Here is a 15,360-nt window from a genome sequence, read left to right on the forward strand (position 1 = left end):
ATTCAGGTCAGGAAGGTTATGTAACTTGCACAACGCCTCGGGGTTAAAGTGAAATCTCTCCCTGACTGCAAATCCTTTTCTATATGAATAGTGGCTATACAGCCTCAGAGGAAAGCTTGTCCTGCCACAGCCGGTGTGTTCCCTCTCTTTGCTTTTGATCTAGAATAGGAAAGCAGCAAAGACCGCAATAGGTAATCGGACACCCTTTGGCAAGGCTATGCAGGTTTTCCGCTGTAGTCCACACCAGCCCTGTGGCGAGACGGGTTCTCACGCTGTAACCCACACAGTTTCCAGGCTTTTCTGGACTAAGGGGAAGCGGCTGTTGTGAACTTGGGCGGCGGGGCCCGCCTGTGGTTGCAAGGCGGCTCAGTGCGTGGAAAACCCGGCTTCTCCGCGGGCTCCAGTTTGCCTCCTCCAGGGCCGACTCGCTTCTCGCTCCCGCCACATCTTCTCCGCCCCCTGCAGGCCGGGCGGTGGGACTGCCCCGTCACAGGCCGGCGACCTAAGGAGCCCAGGCGGGCAGAAAGCTGACGCGGAGTCGGCCGCTAATGCTCACAGCGCCGTCCTCCATGGCTCGCGTGCTGATCGTGGGCGCCGGGCTGACCGGAAGCTTGTGCGCAGCGCTCCTGAGGAAGGTTGTTTCCGGTCCTCTGTACCTCGCCGTGTGGGACAAGGCTGGGGACTCAGGTGGGTTGCCTGTCGGCCCCAAACCTGGGAAAGGTGTGAGCTCTCAGCTCCAGCACTGCTGGTGGCAGCTCATGCGCAGTGGGCGCCATGTCACGTGACGGGACACTTCCGCTGTTCGGGAGCGGGCCTGACCGGGAAGGGGCTGTCATTCCCCAGCCAGGTTCTGCTTATGCTACCCAGCTAGGCCTGCGGGGGTGCCTGGGAGGCGCCCTCGAGGAGTTCACAAAGCGGGAGCTTACCCGGTTTCTAATAAATGGACTTTTGCCTTTACCTGCTTGCCATTGCAGCTTTCCCCGGATTCTGAGCTTCCCTAAGCGGCTGCCCATTGACCCCGCCTTTCAAAAACCTAGTTTTCAAAATGCTGTCATTCTCTGGACTCTTGACAGTGTGAAAGAAACGGCCCCGCTGATTCTGCCATTCTGGCTTTTCATCAGTCATTTTATTTATCCATCCCAAACCTCCATTCATTCCTTGTATTCAAGTTAACTATGCACTAGGAAGTGGGAGACACTGCTACAGGTACTCAACTCCTTTCCTTACTCCTCCCTACTTAAAAAAAAAAATCTCTTAATGACCAAATTATCTGTTGACTTCCTTATGATAATGTTAGGTAACAAAGATTTCAACTTAAAAATAATTTTGTTTTGCAGTCAATGGCTTTATTACTTAATTTAAAAAATTGTTCTAATTAGTTATGCATGACAGCAGAATGCATTTCAATTCATTGTACACAAATGGAGCACAACTTTTCATTTGTTGGTTGTACACGTGTAGTCACACCTCTGGTGCAATCATACATGTACCTAGGGCAATGATGTCCAGTCTCATTTCACCAACTTTCCTACCCTCATTTCCCCTCACTTCCGTTTCTTCCCCTTTGCCCTATCCGAAGTTCTTCCATTCTTCCCATGCCCTGCACTCCATTATGGATCAGCATCCACTTATCAGAGAAAACATGTGGCTTTTGTTTTTTGGGGGGATGGATTTACTTTGTTTAGCATTATATTCTCCAACTCCATTTACCTGCAAATGCCATAATTTTATTCTCTTTTAATGTTGAGTAATATTCCATTGTGTAAATGCACACAGTTTCTTTATCCATTCACCTATTGAAGGACATTTAGAATGGTTCCACAATTTAGCTATTGTGAATGGAGCTACTATAAACATTGATGTGCCTGCATCACTATAGTATGCTGATTTTAAGCCTTTTGGGTATAGACCAAGGAGTGGGATAGCTGGGTCAAATGGTGGTTCCACTCCAAGTTTTCTAAGGAATCTCCATACTGCTTTCCAGCGTGGTTGCACCAATTTGCAGTGCCACCAGCAATGTATGAGTGTACATTTTCCCCCATATCCTCGTCAACACTTATTTTTGCTTGTTTTCTTGATAATTGACATTCTGACTGGAGTGAGATGAAATTTTAGAGTAGTTTTGTTTTGATTTACATTTCTCTAATTACTAGAAATGTTGAACATTTTATCATATATTTGTTGTTCGATTGTATATCTTCTTCTGAGAAGTGTCCAGTTCCTTGGCCCACTTTATTGATTGGGTTATTTGGGTGTTTTTGTTTGTTTGTTTGTTTTGGTGTGTGTGTGTGTGTGTGTGTGTGTGTGTTAAGTTTTTTGAGCTCCTTATATATCCTGGAAATTAGTGCTCTATCTGATGTGTGTGTAATAAAGATATTCTCCTACTCTGTAGGCTCTCTCTTCACATTATTGAATATTTCCTTTGCTGAGAAGTTTCTTACTTTGAATTCATCCCATTTATTGATTGTTGATTTTATTTCTTGTGATTTAGGAGTCTGGTTAAGGAAGTCAGGACCTAATCCAACATGATGAAGATTTGAGCCTACTTTTTCTTCTATTTAGGCGCAGAGTCTCTGGTCTAATTCCTAGGTCTTTTTCCACTTTGAGTTGAGTTTTGTGCATGGTGAGAGATAGCAGTTTAATTTAATTTTGCTGCAGATGGATTTCCAGTTTTTCCAGCAACATTTGTTGAAGAAGCTATCTTTTCTTCAATATATGTTTTTGGCGACTTTGTCTAGTATGAGATAACTGTATTTTTGTGGGTTTGTCTTTGTGTCCTCTGTTCTGTACTATTGGTCTACATGTCTATTTTGGTGCCAGTACCATGCCATTTTTATTACTATAGTTCTGTAGTATAGTTTAAGGTCTGGTATTGTGATGTCTCTTGCTTCACTCTTCTTTCTAAGGATTGTTTTGGCTATTCTTGGTCTTTTAGTTTTTCAAATGAATTTCATGATTGCTTTTTCTATTTCTATGAGGAATGTCATTGGAATTTTAATTGGAATTGCATCAAGAACATGTGAGATCTTTCCACCTTCTAAGCTTCTGTCTTCTTCAATTTCTTTCTTTAGTGTTCTGTAGTTTTCATTGTATAAGTCTTTCACCTCTTTTATTAGATTAATTCCCAAGTATTTTTTTAGGTTATTGTGAATGGGGTAGTTTTTCTAACTTCTCTTTCAGAGGGTTCATAACTGATGAATAGAAATGCATTTGATTTATGGGTATTGATTTTATATCCTGCTACTTTGCTGAATTCATTTATTAATTCCAGAAGTTTTACTGGTACAATTTTTTGGATCCTGTAAGTATAGAATCATGTCATCAGCAAACAGTGATAGTTTGAGTTTTTCTTTTCCTATTCATATCCCTTTCATTTCTTTTTTCTGTCTAATTTCTCTGGCTAGAGTTTCCAGGACTATGTTGAATAGAACTGGTGAAAGAGGGCATTCCTGTTTTGTTCCAGTTTTTAGAGGGAATTCTTCCAGTTTTTCTCTATTTAGAATGATATTGGCCTTGGGCTTAACATAGATAGCTTTTACAATGTTGAGGTATATTCCTCCTATCCTTAGTTTTTCACAGGGTTGTTGTGAAGATTAGGTGGGATTATATGTAGAGCAAATAAAGGGCTAAATAATAATAACTGTTGTTTTATCAAATGCTCTTTCTGCATCTGTTGAGATGATCATATGATTTTAAGTCTATTGATACGATGAATTACATTTGTTGAGCCAACCTTGCATCTTTGGAATGAACCCCACTTGATCATTGTTCACTATCTTTTAAATATGTTTTTATGGGATTTGCCAAAATTTTATTGAGAATTTTTGCATCTATGTTCATAAGGGCTATTGGTCTGAAGTTTTCTTTCCTTGATGTGTCTTTGTCTGGCTTAGGTATCAGGGTGACACTAGCCTCATAGAATGTGTTTGGAAGGGTTCCTTTCTTTTCTATTTCATGGAATAATTTGAAGAGTATTGATATTAATTCTTCTTTGTTCTGGTAGACTCAGCTGAGAATCCATCTGGTCCTGGGCTTTTTCTTGTTAGTAGGCTTTTGATGGCATCTATTTCATTGCTTGAAATTGATCTGTTTAAATTGTGTATGTCCTTCTGATTCAGTTTGGGCAACTCATATGTCTCTAGAAGTTTGAAGGTGTCATTGATATTTTCTATTCTATTGGAGTATAAATTTTCAAAATAATTTCTAATTATCTTCTATATTTCAATAGAGCTTAAGAATAATTTTTAAAAACACATTTGTAAAGAAATTTATTTGGGGTAATCTGGGATGAATTGCATTACTTCAAAAAGCTCATTCTAATGTACTGACATTTTCCTGTGGATTAATTCAAGGGGGAAGAATGACTACTGCCAGCAGTCCTCATAATTCACAGTGCACAGCTGATTTGGGTGCTCAATATATCACCTGCACTCCTCATTATGCCAAAAAACACCAAACGTAAGTTCGTTGCAAGTGGTGGAATCAGTTTTAGCAGTTGTATGCTATAAAAGGACACAAATCATTTATTTTTAATGTACTTTAAAAAATGCCACTTGTAGAAATGATTATGATATATCATTGTTAATGAAATTAGCTATAAAATGTTCACTTGAGTAAAGTAGGAAACTGCAAAACACCGCCCTCACAGGGTTATTGTGAAGATTAGGTGAGATTATATTTAGAACAAATAAAGGGCTAAATAATAATAATAACTGTTGTTAGTGTTGAGGAAGAGGGAAAATATCTGTGATGGAAGTCAATCTTATCAAAATTTAACATTGATATGCTAAGTACTTTGCTATTTATTTTCATTGACTAATTCTGAGTTACGTGGAGAAATAGGCTTTGAATAATGTCAGCAAAAGCTCAATGAATTCTCAGAACATTTCTGTTCTTCCCCTGAATTGAAAGTTTTACCTAATACAAAATATACAGTGAAGATTCCTAGTTATAATTTGTAAATATAATCTCTAAAAATTCCTGACAGAGAATATGGTATTGCAGAGTTAATCATAGTAGGTACTTACATTGTATATATATATTGATTTATTTCAGTTTTTATGATGAATTATTAGCCCATGGCATTTTGAAGCCTCTGACCGCTCCTATTGAAGGAATGATGATAAAAGAAGGAGACTGTAACTTTGTGGCACCTCAAGGAATTTCTTCAATTATTAAGCATTACTTGAAAGAATCAGGTAGGAATTTGATCTTCTCTGCTTTCTTTTAGAATTAGCATTTTAAAATAAAAGCTATATGTACAATTAAATGTTGATACCATTCATAAAATTATAAAAAGTATATACTCTTATATTTACCACTCAGCTAGTCTTTCTTGTCCCAAAGTAATCACTGGTGACAGTTTTCAGTGTATATTTTCAGACAAATGTTTGTGCTTTCAATCTATTGAGCTGTATGACTATGGTTATTTAGAGTTAGTATATGTTTATATTTGTTTATTTAAAAAAAATACACACACACACACAAAAGGAGTTATTTTACATAAACTATTTTGTACCTTGTTTGCTTCATACTATGGTCTCTTTTCATTTTAGCAAATTCAATGTGCTGTGTTTTCTTTAATGAATATCCATATTATATGGTACATATCTCCCATAATTTATTTAACAATTAACTTCTGTTAAATAATTAGGCTGTTTTCAGGTGGGAGATTGTTTTGGTTTTTGGTTTTACAAACATTGGTGTATGTCTAACCTTGATATAGCTTTGAAAGCATATTTGCAATAATATATGATGAAGGAGACCAAAATACTAATTATTGTAGAAATAGTTTAGGAAGCAAAACAAATTTTCAGCCTGTACTTTTCCTTCGTGATCTTAAATTGGGTAATTAGCTGAATTATTATTTGTCAAAAAAACCTTATTTTGTTTAGAGAAACAAGTTTCAAATTTTAACAAAACAGCTATGTCAAGCACTGTTTTCATTTTAAATTTAAGTTGTACTACATATTCTTCTTAAGGAATATCTCCTCAACAGTGAATGAGAATGTCTGTTTTCCCCATATCTGGGTATAATGGAAATTTTAATTTTGCCAACATTATAGGCTTAAAAATGGTATCTCTTTGTAGTTTTGACTTGTTATTTCCTTAGTTATGTGAGTATATTCACCTTTTGTTTTGTCAACCATATCTTTTTCTGTAAATGTTCTATGCCTAATCTTTGCCCATTTTCTATTAGAATTTTCATTTGTTCCTTACACACTTTATTAGTGGTTTTGAAAATGGGTTTTTAAAAAAGAAAATAGAACTTTCCTTGGAAAATAAATGATTTGTTTTTCTAAACAAAATAAGCTTTCTTGACATATCATAATTCAGTTAATTATCCAATTCAGGGTCACTAAGGAAAGGTATAAGCTGAGAATTTGTTTTTCTTCATCATTACTTATTGAAAACCCTAAAAATCCCTGAACAATATAACAAGTATTTACACAATATTTACAATATATTTGGCATTGTAAGTGTCTAGAGATGACTTGAAGTATTCAGAAGTATGTGAATAAGTAGTGTGCATGAGAGGTCAGTGACATTGGATATGCAACAGCAGAAAATAATAAATACCATTCTGTGTTAGTCCATTTTTCTATCCAAGACTCAGACTGTGGTGGTTTATTATTCAAACTTTTCCAGAAAAATGGAACTAATAGGATATACTGTTGGATCTCCATATCTGTAGAATAGATTTTGTATTCATGAATTCAACCAACGTCAGATCAAAAATACTGAAAAAAACTGCAGAAAGTTCCAAAGGCAAAGCTAGAGTTTGCTACACACTGAATACTATGTCGAATCCATGAGAATTAAGTGATGTGTAGTCAGTCATATCCTGTTATAGCCTCCTGTCATTTCATAGATCCTTATTCTCTCTCTAGCAGTAACTGAGCATTGTTCATGTTGTGTTTTACCCATGTACTATGTAGTTAGACCCAGGAGGGTTGCATCTGTACGGAACATGCACAGACTTTTTTCCTTGACATTATTCCCTAAACAATATAACAAGTATTAACATAATGTTTACAATGTATTTGGTATTATAAGAATCTATAGATGATTTAAAGTATTCAGAAGTATGTGAACAGGTAATATGCAAGTACTGTACCTTTTTATATAAGACACTTGAGCATCTGTAGACTGTGTTGACTTGGTCATGGAACCAATCCTAAGCAGATATAGAGGGATGACTCTGTGTGTGTGTGTGTGTGTGTACACATATATACTGAAAGAGAGAGAGAGATTTATTATATGAAATTGGCTCACATGATTATGGAGGCTGGAAAGTCCCAAGATTAGATGGGTAAGTCAGCAAGCAAGACAATAGAAGAACTAATGGTATAGTTCCAGTCTGAAGACTGGCAGGCTTAAGACTCAAGCCAGTGCTTCAGTTCTAGGCTGAAGGCAGGGAAAAAACAAAAAGTCTATGACCTAGTTCCAAGGCTATCAGGCAAGAAGAATTCTCTTTTACCTGGGGAGGGGTGAAGATTTTTGTCCTATTTAGCCCTTCAGCCGATGAAATGAGGCTCACCCACATTAGGGAGGACAATCTGCTTTACTCCGAATTTAAACCTGATACTTGAAAACACTCACAGAAAACAAAAACAAACAAAGAAAGAACAAAAACCACTCACAGAAATACCCACCAAATATCTGGGCACTCCATAACCCAGTCAAGTTGACACATCAAATTAACCATTGCAAATAATGACATCATTTTACATATTGTAGACTGTCACCATCAGTTTTATGTTGTGGCACCATATAACTTTTAAAAATTTCATTTCCATCATGATTTTTCCTTGATCCATTATATATATATATATATATATATTCATTGAAATCCTGAAGTACTTAGTAACTGCATTATATATACATATGTACATCCTTTCATTCAGTAAGCATTTATTGAGTGCTTAAAATGCCAGACATGTTTAGGTACCAGTGGTAGAAGAGCTAAAGTTGTATGCTTACCAGACCTTAAACTATACTACAGAATAGAAGACACAGAGACAAACCTACATAAATACAGTTATCTCATACTAGACAAAGTTGCTAAAAACATATATTGAAGAAAAGATAGCTTCTTCAACAAATGTTGCTGGAAAAACTGGAAATCCATCTGCAGCAAAATTAAATTAAACTGCTATCTCTCACCATGCACAAAACTCAACTCAAAGTGGAAAAAAGACCTAAGAATTAGACCAGAGACTCTGCACCTAATAGAAGAAAAAGTAGGCTCAAATCTTCATCATGTTAAATTAGGTCCTGACTTCCTTAACCAGACTCCTAAATCACAAGAAATAAAATCAAGAATCAATAAATGGGATGAATTCAAACTAAAAAACTTCTCAGCAAAGGAAATATTCAATAATGTGAAGAGAGAGCCTACTGAGTGGGAGAACATCTTTACTACACACATATCAGACAGAGCACTAATTTCCAGGATATATAAGGAGCTCAAAAAACTTAACACACACACACACACACACACACACAATAAAACAAAACAAAACAAAACAACAACAAAACCAAAATAAGAAAACAAATAACCCAATCAATAAAGTAGGCCAAGGAACTGGACATTTCTCAGAAGATATACAATCGATCAACAAATATATGATAAAATGTTCAAAATCTCTAGTAATTAGAGAAATGTAAATCAAAACAAAACTACTCTAAAATTTCATCTCACTCCAGTCAGAATGTCAGTTATCAAGAAAACAAGCAACAATAAGTGTTGGCGAGGATGTGGGGGAAAATGTACACTCATACATTGCTGGTGGCACTGCAAATTGGTGCAACCACGCTGGAAAGCAGTATGGAGATTCCTTAGAAAACTTGGAGTGGAACCACCATTTGACCCAGCTATCCCACTCCTTGGTCTATACCCAAAAGGCTTAAAATCAGCATACTATAGTGATTGCAGGCACATCAATGTTTATAGTTGCTCAATTCACAATAGCTAAACTGTGGAGCCACCCTAGATGCCCTTCAATAGATGAACATATAAAGAAACTGTTGCCGCCACCAGTGGGGCCAATCTAGCAGGATCCAGCAAGGGGCTAAGAGGGATAAGAAAAATAAGACTCATGGACTTAGATTTTGTAGATAACAGCTGGGATCAGGTGGAGCACTGCTCTCTGATGAAGAAACAAGTCTGAAGAATTCTGCCAGCAATCTTTATATATATATATATGTATAATTAATCAGATTAAAGACTATGCAAGCATTATTCTTTGTATTCATGAAAGTTACAGAATTAGCAACATTATGCAGTTTATTCTGTAGTTATATTCTACAGTTACAATGTGCAATGTTAAGAGATTTGTGCAACTCTCAAGAAAGTCAGTTGTTTAAAGTTCCTGTTATGCGGACAGGTTCAGGAGCTGGTGTAACATTGGGGTTGTTAGCAAAAGAATTCCTTTTTCCCAGGAGCTGTGTGCCTGAGATCAAAATCAAGGCTGATAAGACTTTAGCACAGAGCCTCCTCATGTAGGACATTGCCATAGCAACTAGGCATCCTGCACCTTTGCACAGGAAACTTTCCCAGCCACCAAGCATGAAACAGCCATGAAGTCATCAGAGTCCCCAATCTCAGATACTGCTCTGATAAGTGGATGCTGATCCATAATTAGTGGGGGTGGGGGGGGAGTGTTGTGTGTGAAGAATGGAGGAAATTTGGACAAAGAAGAGGGAAGGGGAGAGGGCATGGGTGGCAGGAAAGATGGTGGAATGAGATGGACGTCATTATCCTAGTTACATGTATGATTGCACATGTGGTGCACAATTCTTTGTAGCTAACACAGAATGTAACAGTATCTTGTACATGATAGGCACAGTGATACATCCACATGGTAGGCATCATATACAACCAAAGAAATGTGCTCCATTTGTGTACAATGAATTGGAATGAATTCTTCTGCCTTGTATAACTAATTAGAACAAATTCAAAAAATAAAAAAAAATAAAGTCCAATGCTTATAGAGCTGATTTCCTGGTAGAAGAACACTTCTTAAATACTTTGTACCTAGTTCCCTATTTCATTAGATTTTTAGGGAGAATATATGTTTATCTTCCAGTTTTGCTTTGGAAACTTATGGGAGAAGAGATTTTTTTGTGTACTAGGATTAAACCCATGGGCCCTCTACCACTAAGCCACATTCCAAGCCATTTTATTTTTTATTTTGTGACAGGGTCTTGCTAAGTTGCCCAGGCTGGCCTCTAACTTGTGATCCTCCTGTCTCAGCCTCCCAAGTAGCTAGCATTACAGGTGTGCAGAATTCTTTGTAGCTCACACAGAATGTAGCAGCACATGGTAAGCACAGTGATACAGATTATTAATATGGATAATTTATGTAATTAGCATACATATTAGGTTGATGTATATTAGATGACTGTCAGTTCTCATTTAACTAATTCTTAGTAAAAATTTATTTATATTTTCAGTTTGTATAACACAACCCCTTGGGGTTATCATTATATAAAATGTTACTATTTATTTCAAAAAGTAATTCTTTAATAAAGAAGTATATACTCCTGATAGAAAATTTGGTCACTTTATTTATTTATCTTTGTACCGGGATTGAACCCAGGGGTGTTTAACCAACAAGCCATATCCCCAGTCCTTTTTATTTTTTATTTTGAGACAGGGCCTCACTAAGTTGCTGTGGCTGATCTCAAACTTGCAATTCTCCTGCCTTAGTCTCCCAAGTTGCTGGGATGACAGGTATACACTGCTCTGGGATAGAACATTTGGTCATTTTAACTGAGGAGTAGTTAATGAGGGAGAAGGTAGTAAGAGATGAAGCATAGGAGTAAGACAAGGCTAGGTGTAAAAGACTTTGTAAGCAATGTTAAAGATTGTACACTTTAAGTGCAGTGGAAAGCCATTCACCAGTTTTATGCCTCTTTCCTAGAAACTTCAAGCCTAATAGCTTGGAAGGAAAACTTCCTGGTTAATAAGAGCAGCTATACCTTTTCCCCTACCTCTTGGTAAATCCTACTTTTAGAGTGGTTTTGACAGATGTCTACCCTGAGGTTCTCACACTTCAACATGCATTGTAGATAACCAGGCTGGGTAGATTGTTAAACATAGAATGCTGGACCTAATCCCTTGATTTCTGATTTGGAATTGTTGGGCCAGGGTCTGAGAATGTGCATTTCTAGTTCCTAGGTATGGCTAGTGCTGCTGGTCTTAGGGAACCACTAGCATACACCTTGCAGAACATCTTGTGGCCACTAGGATTCATTTTCAAGACACTCAGCTGGGGCATGGAGAATTTTCTAGGCCAGAGAACTTTAATAAATAAATAAAGCATCACTCTGGGTTGAGTAATGGAGATGGGGAATGAAAGTTGAAAGCACTGATTATTTGCACCTTCTCCAAGTAGCTGCCTTGAAAAAATTCTCAGGCAAGTTGGAGAACAGTTCACAAGCCTTGCTTTAATCTTTGCACAGAATGATGCTCACCGCCTAAAATAGACATTGACCCCTTGACCTAGTTAACACCATGTTCCCAATGTGACTTGAACAAATTTGAGTGCTTACTATAGGTAGCATTATTCAAGCAACATGGAAAAGGTATTGGAGATCTGACATGAAGGAGCCTAGGATATTACTGGATAGATAATACTCAGGATGATTAAGACACAGCTAACGCATGCAGATATCTTGAATCAATGTCAAGAATGAGTGGTAAAGACAGTGATGGTTGAAGGACATCAGAGATAGGAAGGATCCTACTGAGTAATTTACAGAGTGGCTACAGAGGAAGCTCTGTGGACAAGGTTAGGCTTAACTTGGATTTTTGGTGACTAGAAACATGAAAAAGTCTAGGTAATGATGAACATGAACATGATTCTTTTTTAAAAAATATTTCTCATTCCATCTTCATTTCTTTGTTGTCTATACATGAGGCTAAATAAAATTGGATTTGTTTTTAAATCAAAGTTTTTCTAAATTCCAGAATTTGAGATATTAGCATAGTAAGCAGACTTAATGACTTAACAATACTTTCTTTCAGTTTATAGTTCTTAATACATTCTTTTAAGCAAATATTGAGTAAATACCTAGTCTGTGTCAAGTACTATGCTATGCATAGAAACAAGCATTTGTGGTTCATGAAACTTAGAATTCAAAAGATAAGACTATATAAAACAATAATTAGGGAAATAGTTATTAAAATGCTTTTGTGATAAATGCTAAGAATGGAAATGTGATGAGAGGGTACTCAATGTTTTTCCTGTTTCTAATTCTTCTTTTTTTATTTATATATATATATATATTTATATTTAGTTGTAGTTGGACACAATATCTTTTATTTATTTTACTTTAATGTGGTGCTAAGGATCAAACCTAGTACCTCACACATGCTAGGTGAGTGTTCTACCACTGAGTCACAACCCCAGCCTTCTGATTCTTCTTAATCGAGGAAACTGATCTATTGATGAGGACTTGCATTTCTCCTACAGAGACCTTAATCAGGTCGTTCAAAAAGTAATATTAATTCCATTGATAGAAATTATTATTTTTCTTGCTATTACTAGTGAGAACTAATTACTAACACCTTTACTGAAATGTATATATACTTAGTTTGCAAAGATGATGAGCTTTAGAGTTAGCTAGATATACTTCTAAATTATGGCATAATATTTCTTAATCTGTTTCCAGATCTGAAATAATTTGGTATAGTGTGCATGAAGCACTTGGCATATAGTAGATAATGAAAGATAGCTATGCTTACTACTACTACTCCTAATTTTGTTTTACTACTACTGTCATTGCTGTTATTACTTGTAATAGTGTTTTTTAAAATCCAGACACTTATTGTAAGGATGTCAAAAAGGAAAAATTGCCACTAAGAAACTAAGTAAAGAAAGAGAACAGTGGGGACTATAGTAGACAAGTTTGAGCATATTTTTTCACCAGAGTGGATACAATTTACCACTATTCACTTGTCCCTCATTCATATGGAAAATTCTGAGAATGTGAACACAATTTATATTTTGGACCAGGTGCAGAAGTCTACTTTAGACAGTGTGTGACCCAGATCAACCTGAGAAATGACAAGTGGGAAGTCTTCAGGGAAACAGGCTCCCCTGAGCAGTTTGATCTTGTTGTCCTCACCATGCCAGTTCCTCAGATTCTGCAGCTTCAAGGTGACATTGTGAACTGTGAGTCTGCTTTGCTTTTTACCTACTCAGGGAGTGGGATTTCTTCAGTAGAGTGTGAATTTGCTCTAATTCTCTTAGTGAAGTATGCATTATAGATTCTATTGATTTCATGTCTTAAAAACTGCTTATGGCCTAGTTTGTGATATTAGGCCTGCCAAAGTGAAACCCATATAATTGTTTTTAAATTAGTTAAAAGTTGAGCTTTTTTCTTATTATCCTAGCCTTTAATAAGGCAGCATTGTTGATGGATGTGCAGTGCTGTTGCCTAAAAGAGTAATTTCTTTGTATGCATACTGGAGAAAAGGAGGGTTTTTTAATATATATCAGTTCTTACTTGAGTTGTCTCATTTCCTGTATTTTTGCTCTTTAGGTTGCCCTCTAAGTATTTACTCCTGTTTGAGCAAATAGCCTAGCTTCATTGTGAAAGAGGCACAGAGAAGGGATGGTTGGGAGGATGGGGGTGGGGAGGAAATTATGCCAAAGGAGCTAAAATTATGTTAAAAGAACCAAAATTATAATGAACTAAAATCCAAAAGAAATTTATCTGTCTGTATAAGGAAAGAAAAAAGTGTTCTCTTGCTAAAAATAACAAAGGTATATTTTAAGGAGGAATATGATGACTAGATGAGTAGAATGACTAGATGAGTAGAATATCATATCTTATTTATCAAGTCTGATGTCACTATTTTATAAAAATGAATCAGTTTTTATGTAGAGAGAAAGCATTAAACCATTGTAGATCATTTTTAATGAGTCCAATTTTTAAATTTATCAACCTGAGAAATGACAAGTGGGAAGTCTACAAAGAACGAGGCTCCTCTTGATTCTTGTCCTCATGATGCCAGTTCTTGATATCTGTAGGGGGCATTGATTTTTTAAGTTTCAAATTTCACTGGATTGGTACAGAGTAAGGGACTGTACAAAGTTGCTCTCTAAGAAAGCTGGAATGTGTGAAAAAATGGTAAGGAAACTAGTGTGGAATGACCTTATCACCACATTCTGTTTCTTTATGTCAGCTAAGTCTGATTTTACCATCTACCTCCTCAAAAGATCAACCTCAGTTTAATTCCAACACAGAAAGAACATGATGTGAGTCCTCCATTTTCAAATAAGGTTGTGTTCATGAATTAACCTTTTCAAGTTTCAGAATCTCTTCATTTGAACCTGGTAAAATTGTTACATATGGTGATAATAGTTAATGAGTTACCATTAAATTTGATTTCATATTCAAATTTTGTAGTGTCATCAGTAGGCTCTAATAATTCTTAGTATTTATTTCTAATCACCTACTGGGGAATATTATTGAGTACAGAGAATTATTACTCAGTAGATTTAATATACTGATTAGAATTTGCAAATGAAGGTAGGGTATTGCTAAAAGTCACTCTCCAATATGTACTGTGTGTTTATAGGCTTTATATATTTTATATGTATATATGGTTTGTATGTTTCAGAAATATTGTGAAGTAAGATATTTTTATTTGACAATATTTTGCTTTGTTAATATTTAGGTAATTAAAAACAGTGTTTAAATAGTGACAATTACTAGATTGATCTGTAAAAAAACATGATTTTATAGGTTGAAATGGTGATAAATCGACAATTGCAAGTGATCCAACCAAATATGCTATATATTGATAGAAAGGCTGAAGAAAAATAATGATTAATGCCAGTAATTAGTAACATAGACCTGAAGGCTTTTTACAATTATGAAGACTACTTTATGCACTTCTCTTTGGATATGTTATTTCTAATTACAGTGCTATTCAGATTTTTCATGAAGCATAACACTTTAATATCCCAATCTTTTGTCTTTATCTTTTAAATTTATGTTACTTTTATCCTTTATAAGTCTTTGAATGTTTCAATTGGCTTAGCAATATTCACTTTAGATATTAACCTTTGTTTAACTTTTTTTTTCAGTATAAAATGTGTGGTGGCAGGAGTGTGTGTTAGGTTTTATTGCTGGGTATGGTGGCCCATGCCTGTAATCCCAGTGATTCCAGAGGCTGAGGCAGGAAGATCACAAGTTTGAGGCCAGCCTTAGCAATTTAGCAAGGCCCTAAGCAACTTATCAAGACCCTATCTCAAAATAAAAAGTAAAAAGGGCTGGGATGTAGCTTAATGGTTAAGCACTCTTGGGTTCAATCCCCAGTACAAAAAAAAAAAAAAAAAA

At 36.1% G+C, this 15,360-nt stretch overlaps 1 protein-coding gene across 3 annotated transcripts in view; it reads left to right on the top strand.

Moving 5' to 3' along the window:
* The first annotated feature begins 273 nt into the window (after positions 1-273).
* Positions 274-15,360, top strand: part of Rnls (renalase, FAD dependent amine oxidase) — a 327,678-nt gene continuing 312,591 nt past the window's right edge. For 2 of the 3 annotated variants that reach the window (XM_048807425.1, XM_015498949.2), the window contains exons 1-4: positions 274-687; positions 4,353-4,458; positions 5,056-5,198; positions 13,026-13,184. In XM_048807425.1, the coding sequence (XP_048663382.1) occupies positions 549-687; positions 4,353-4,458; positions 5,056-5,198; positions 13,026-13,184 (547 nt within the window). In that variant the 5' untranslated portion in view covers positions 274-548. Of the gene's footprint in view, positions 688-1,067; positions 1,207-4,352; positions 4,459-5,055; positions 5,199-13,025; positions 13,185-15,360 lie in introns of those variants that run through there. The other variant, XM_048807426.1, reaches the window with a different exon arrangement.

Source organism: Marmota marmota, unplaced genomic scaffold (genome assembly GCF_001458135.2).
Source record: "Marmota marmota marmota unplaced genomic scaffold, marMar, whole genome shotgun sequence".
NCBI lineage: Eukaryota > Metazoa > Chordata > Mammalia > Rodentia > Sciuridae > Marmota > Marmota marmota.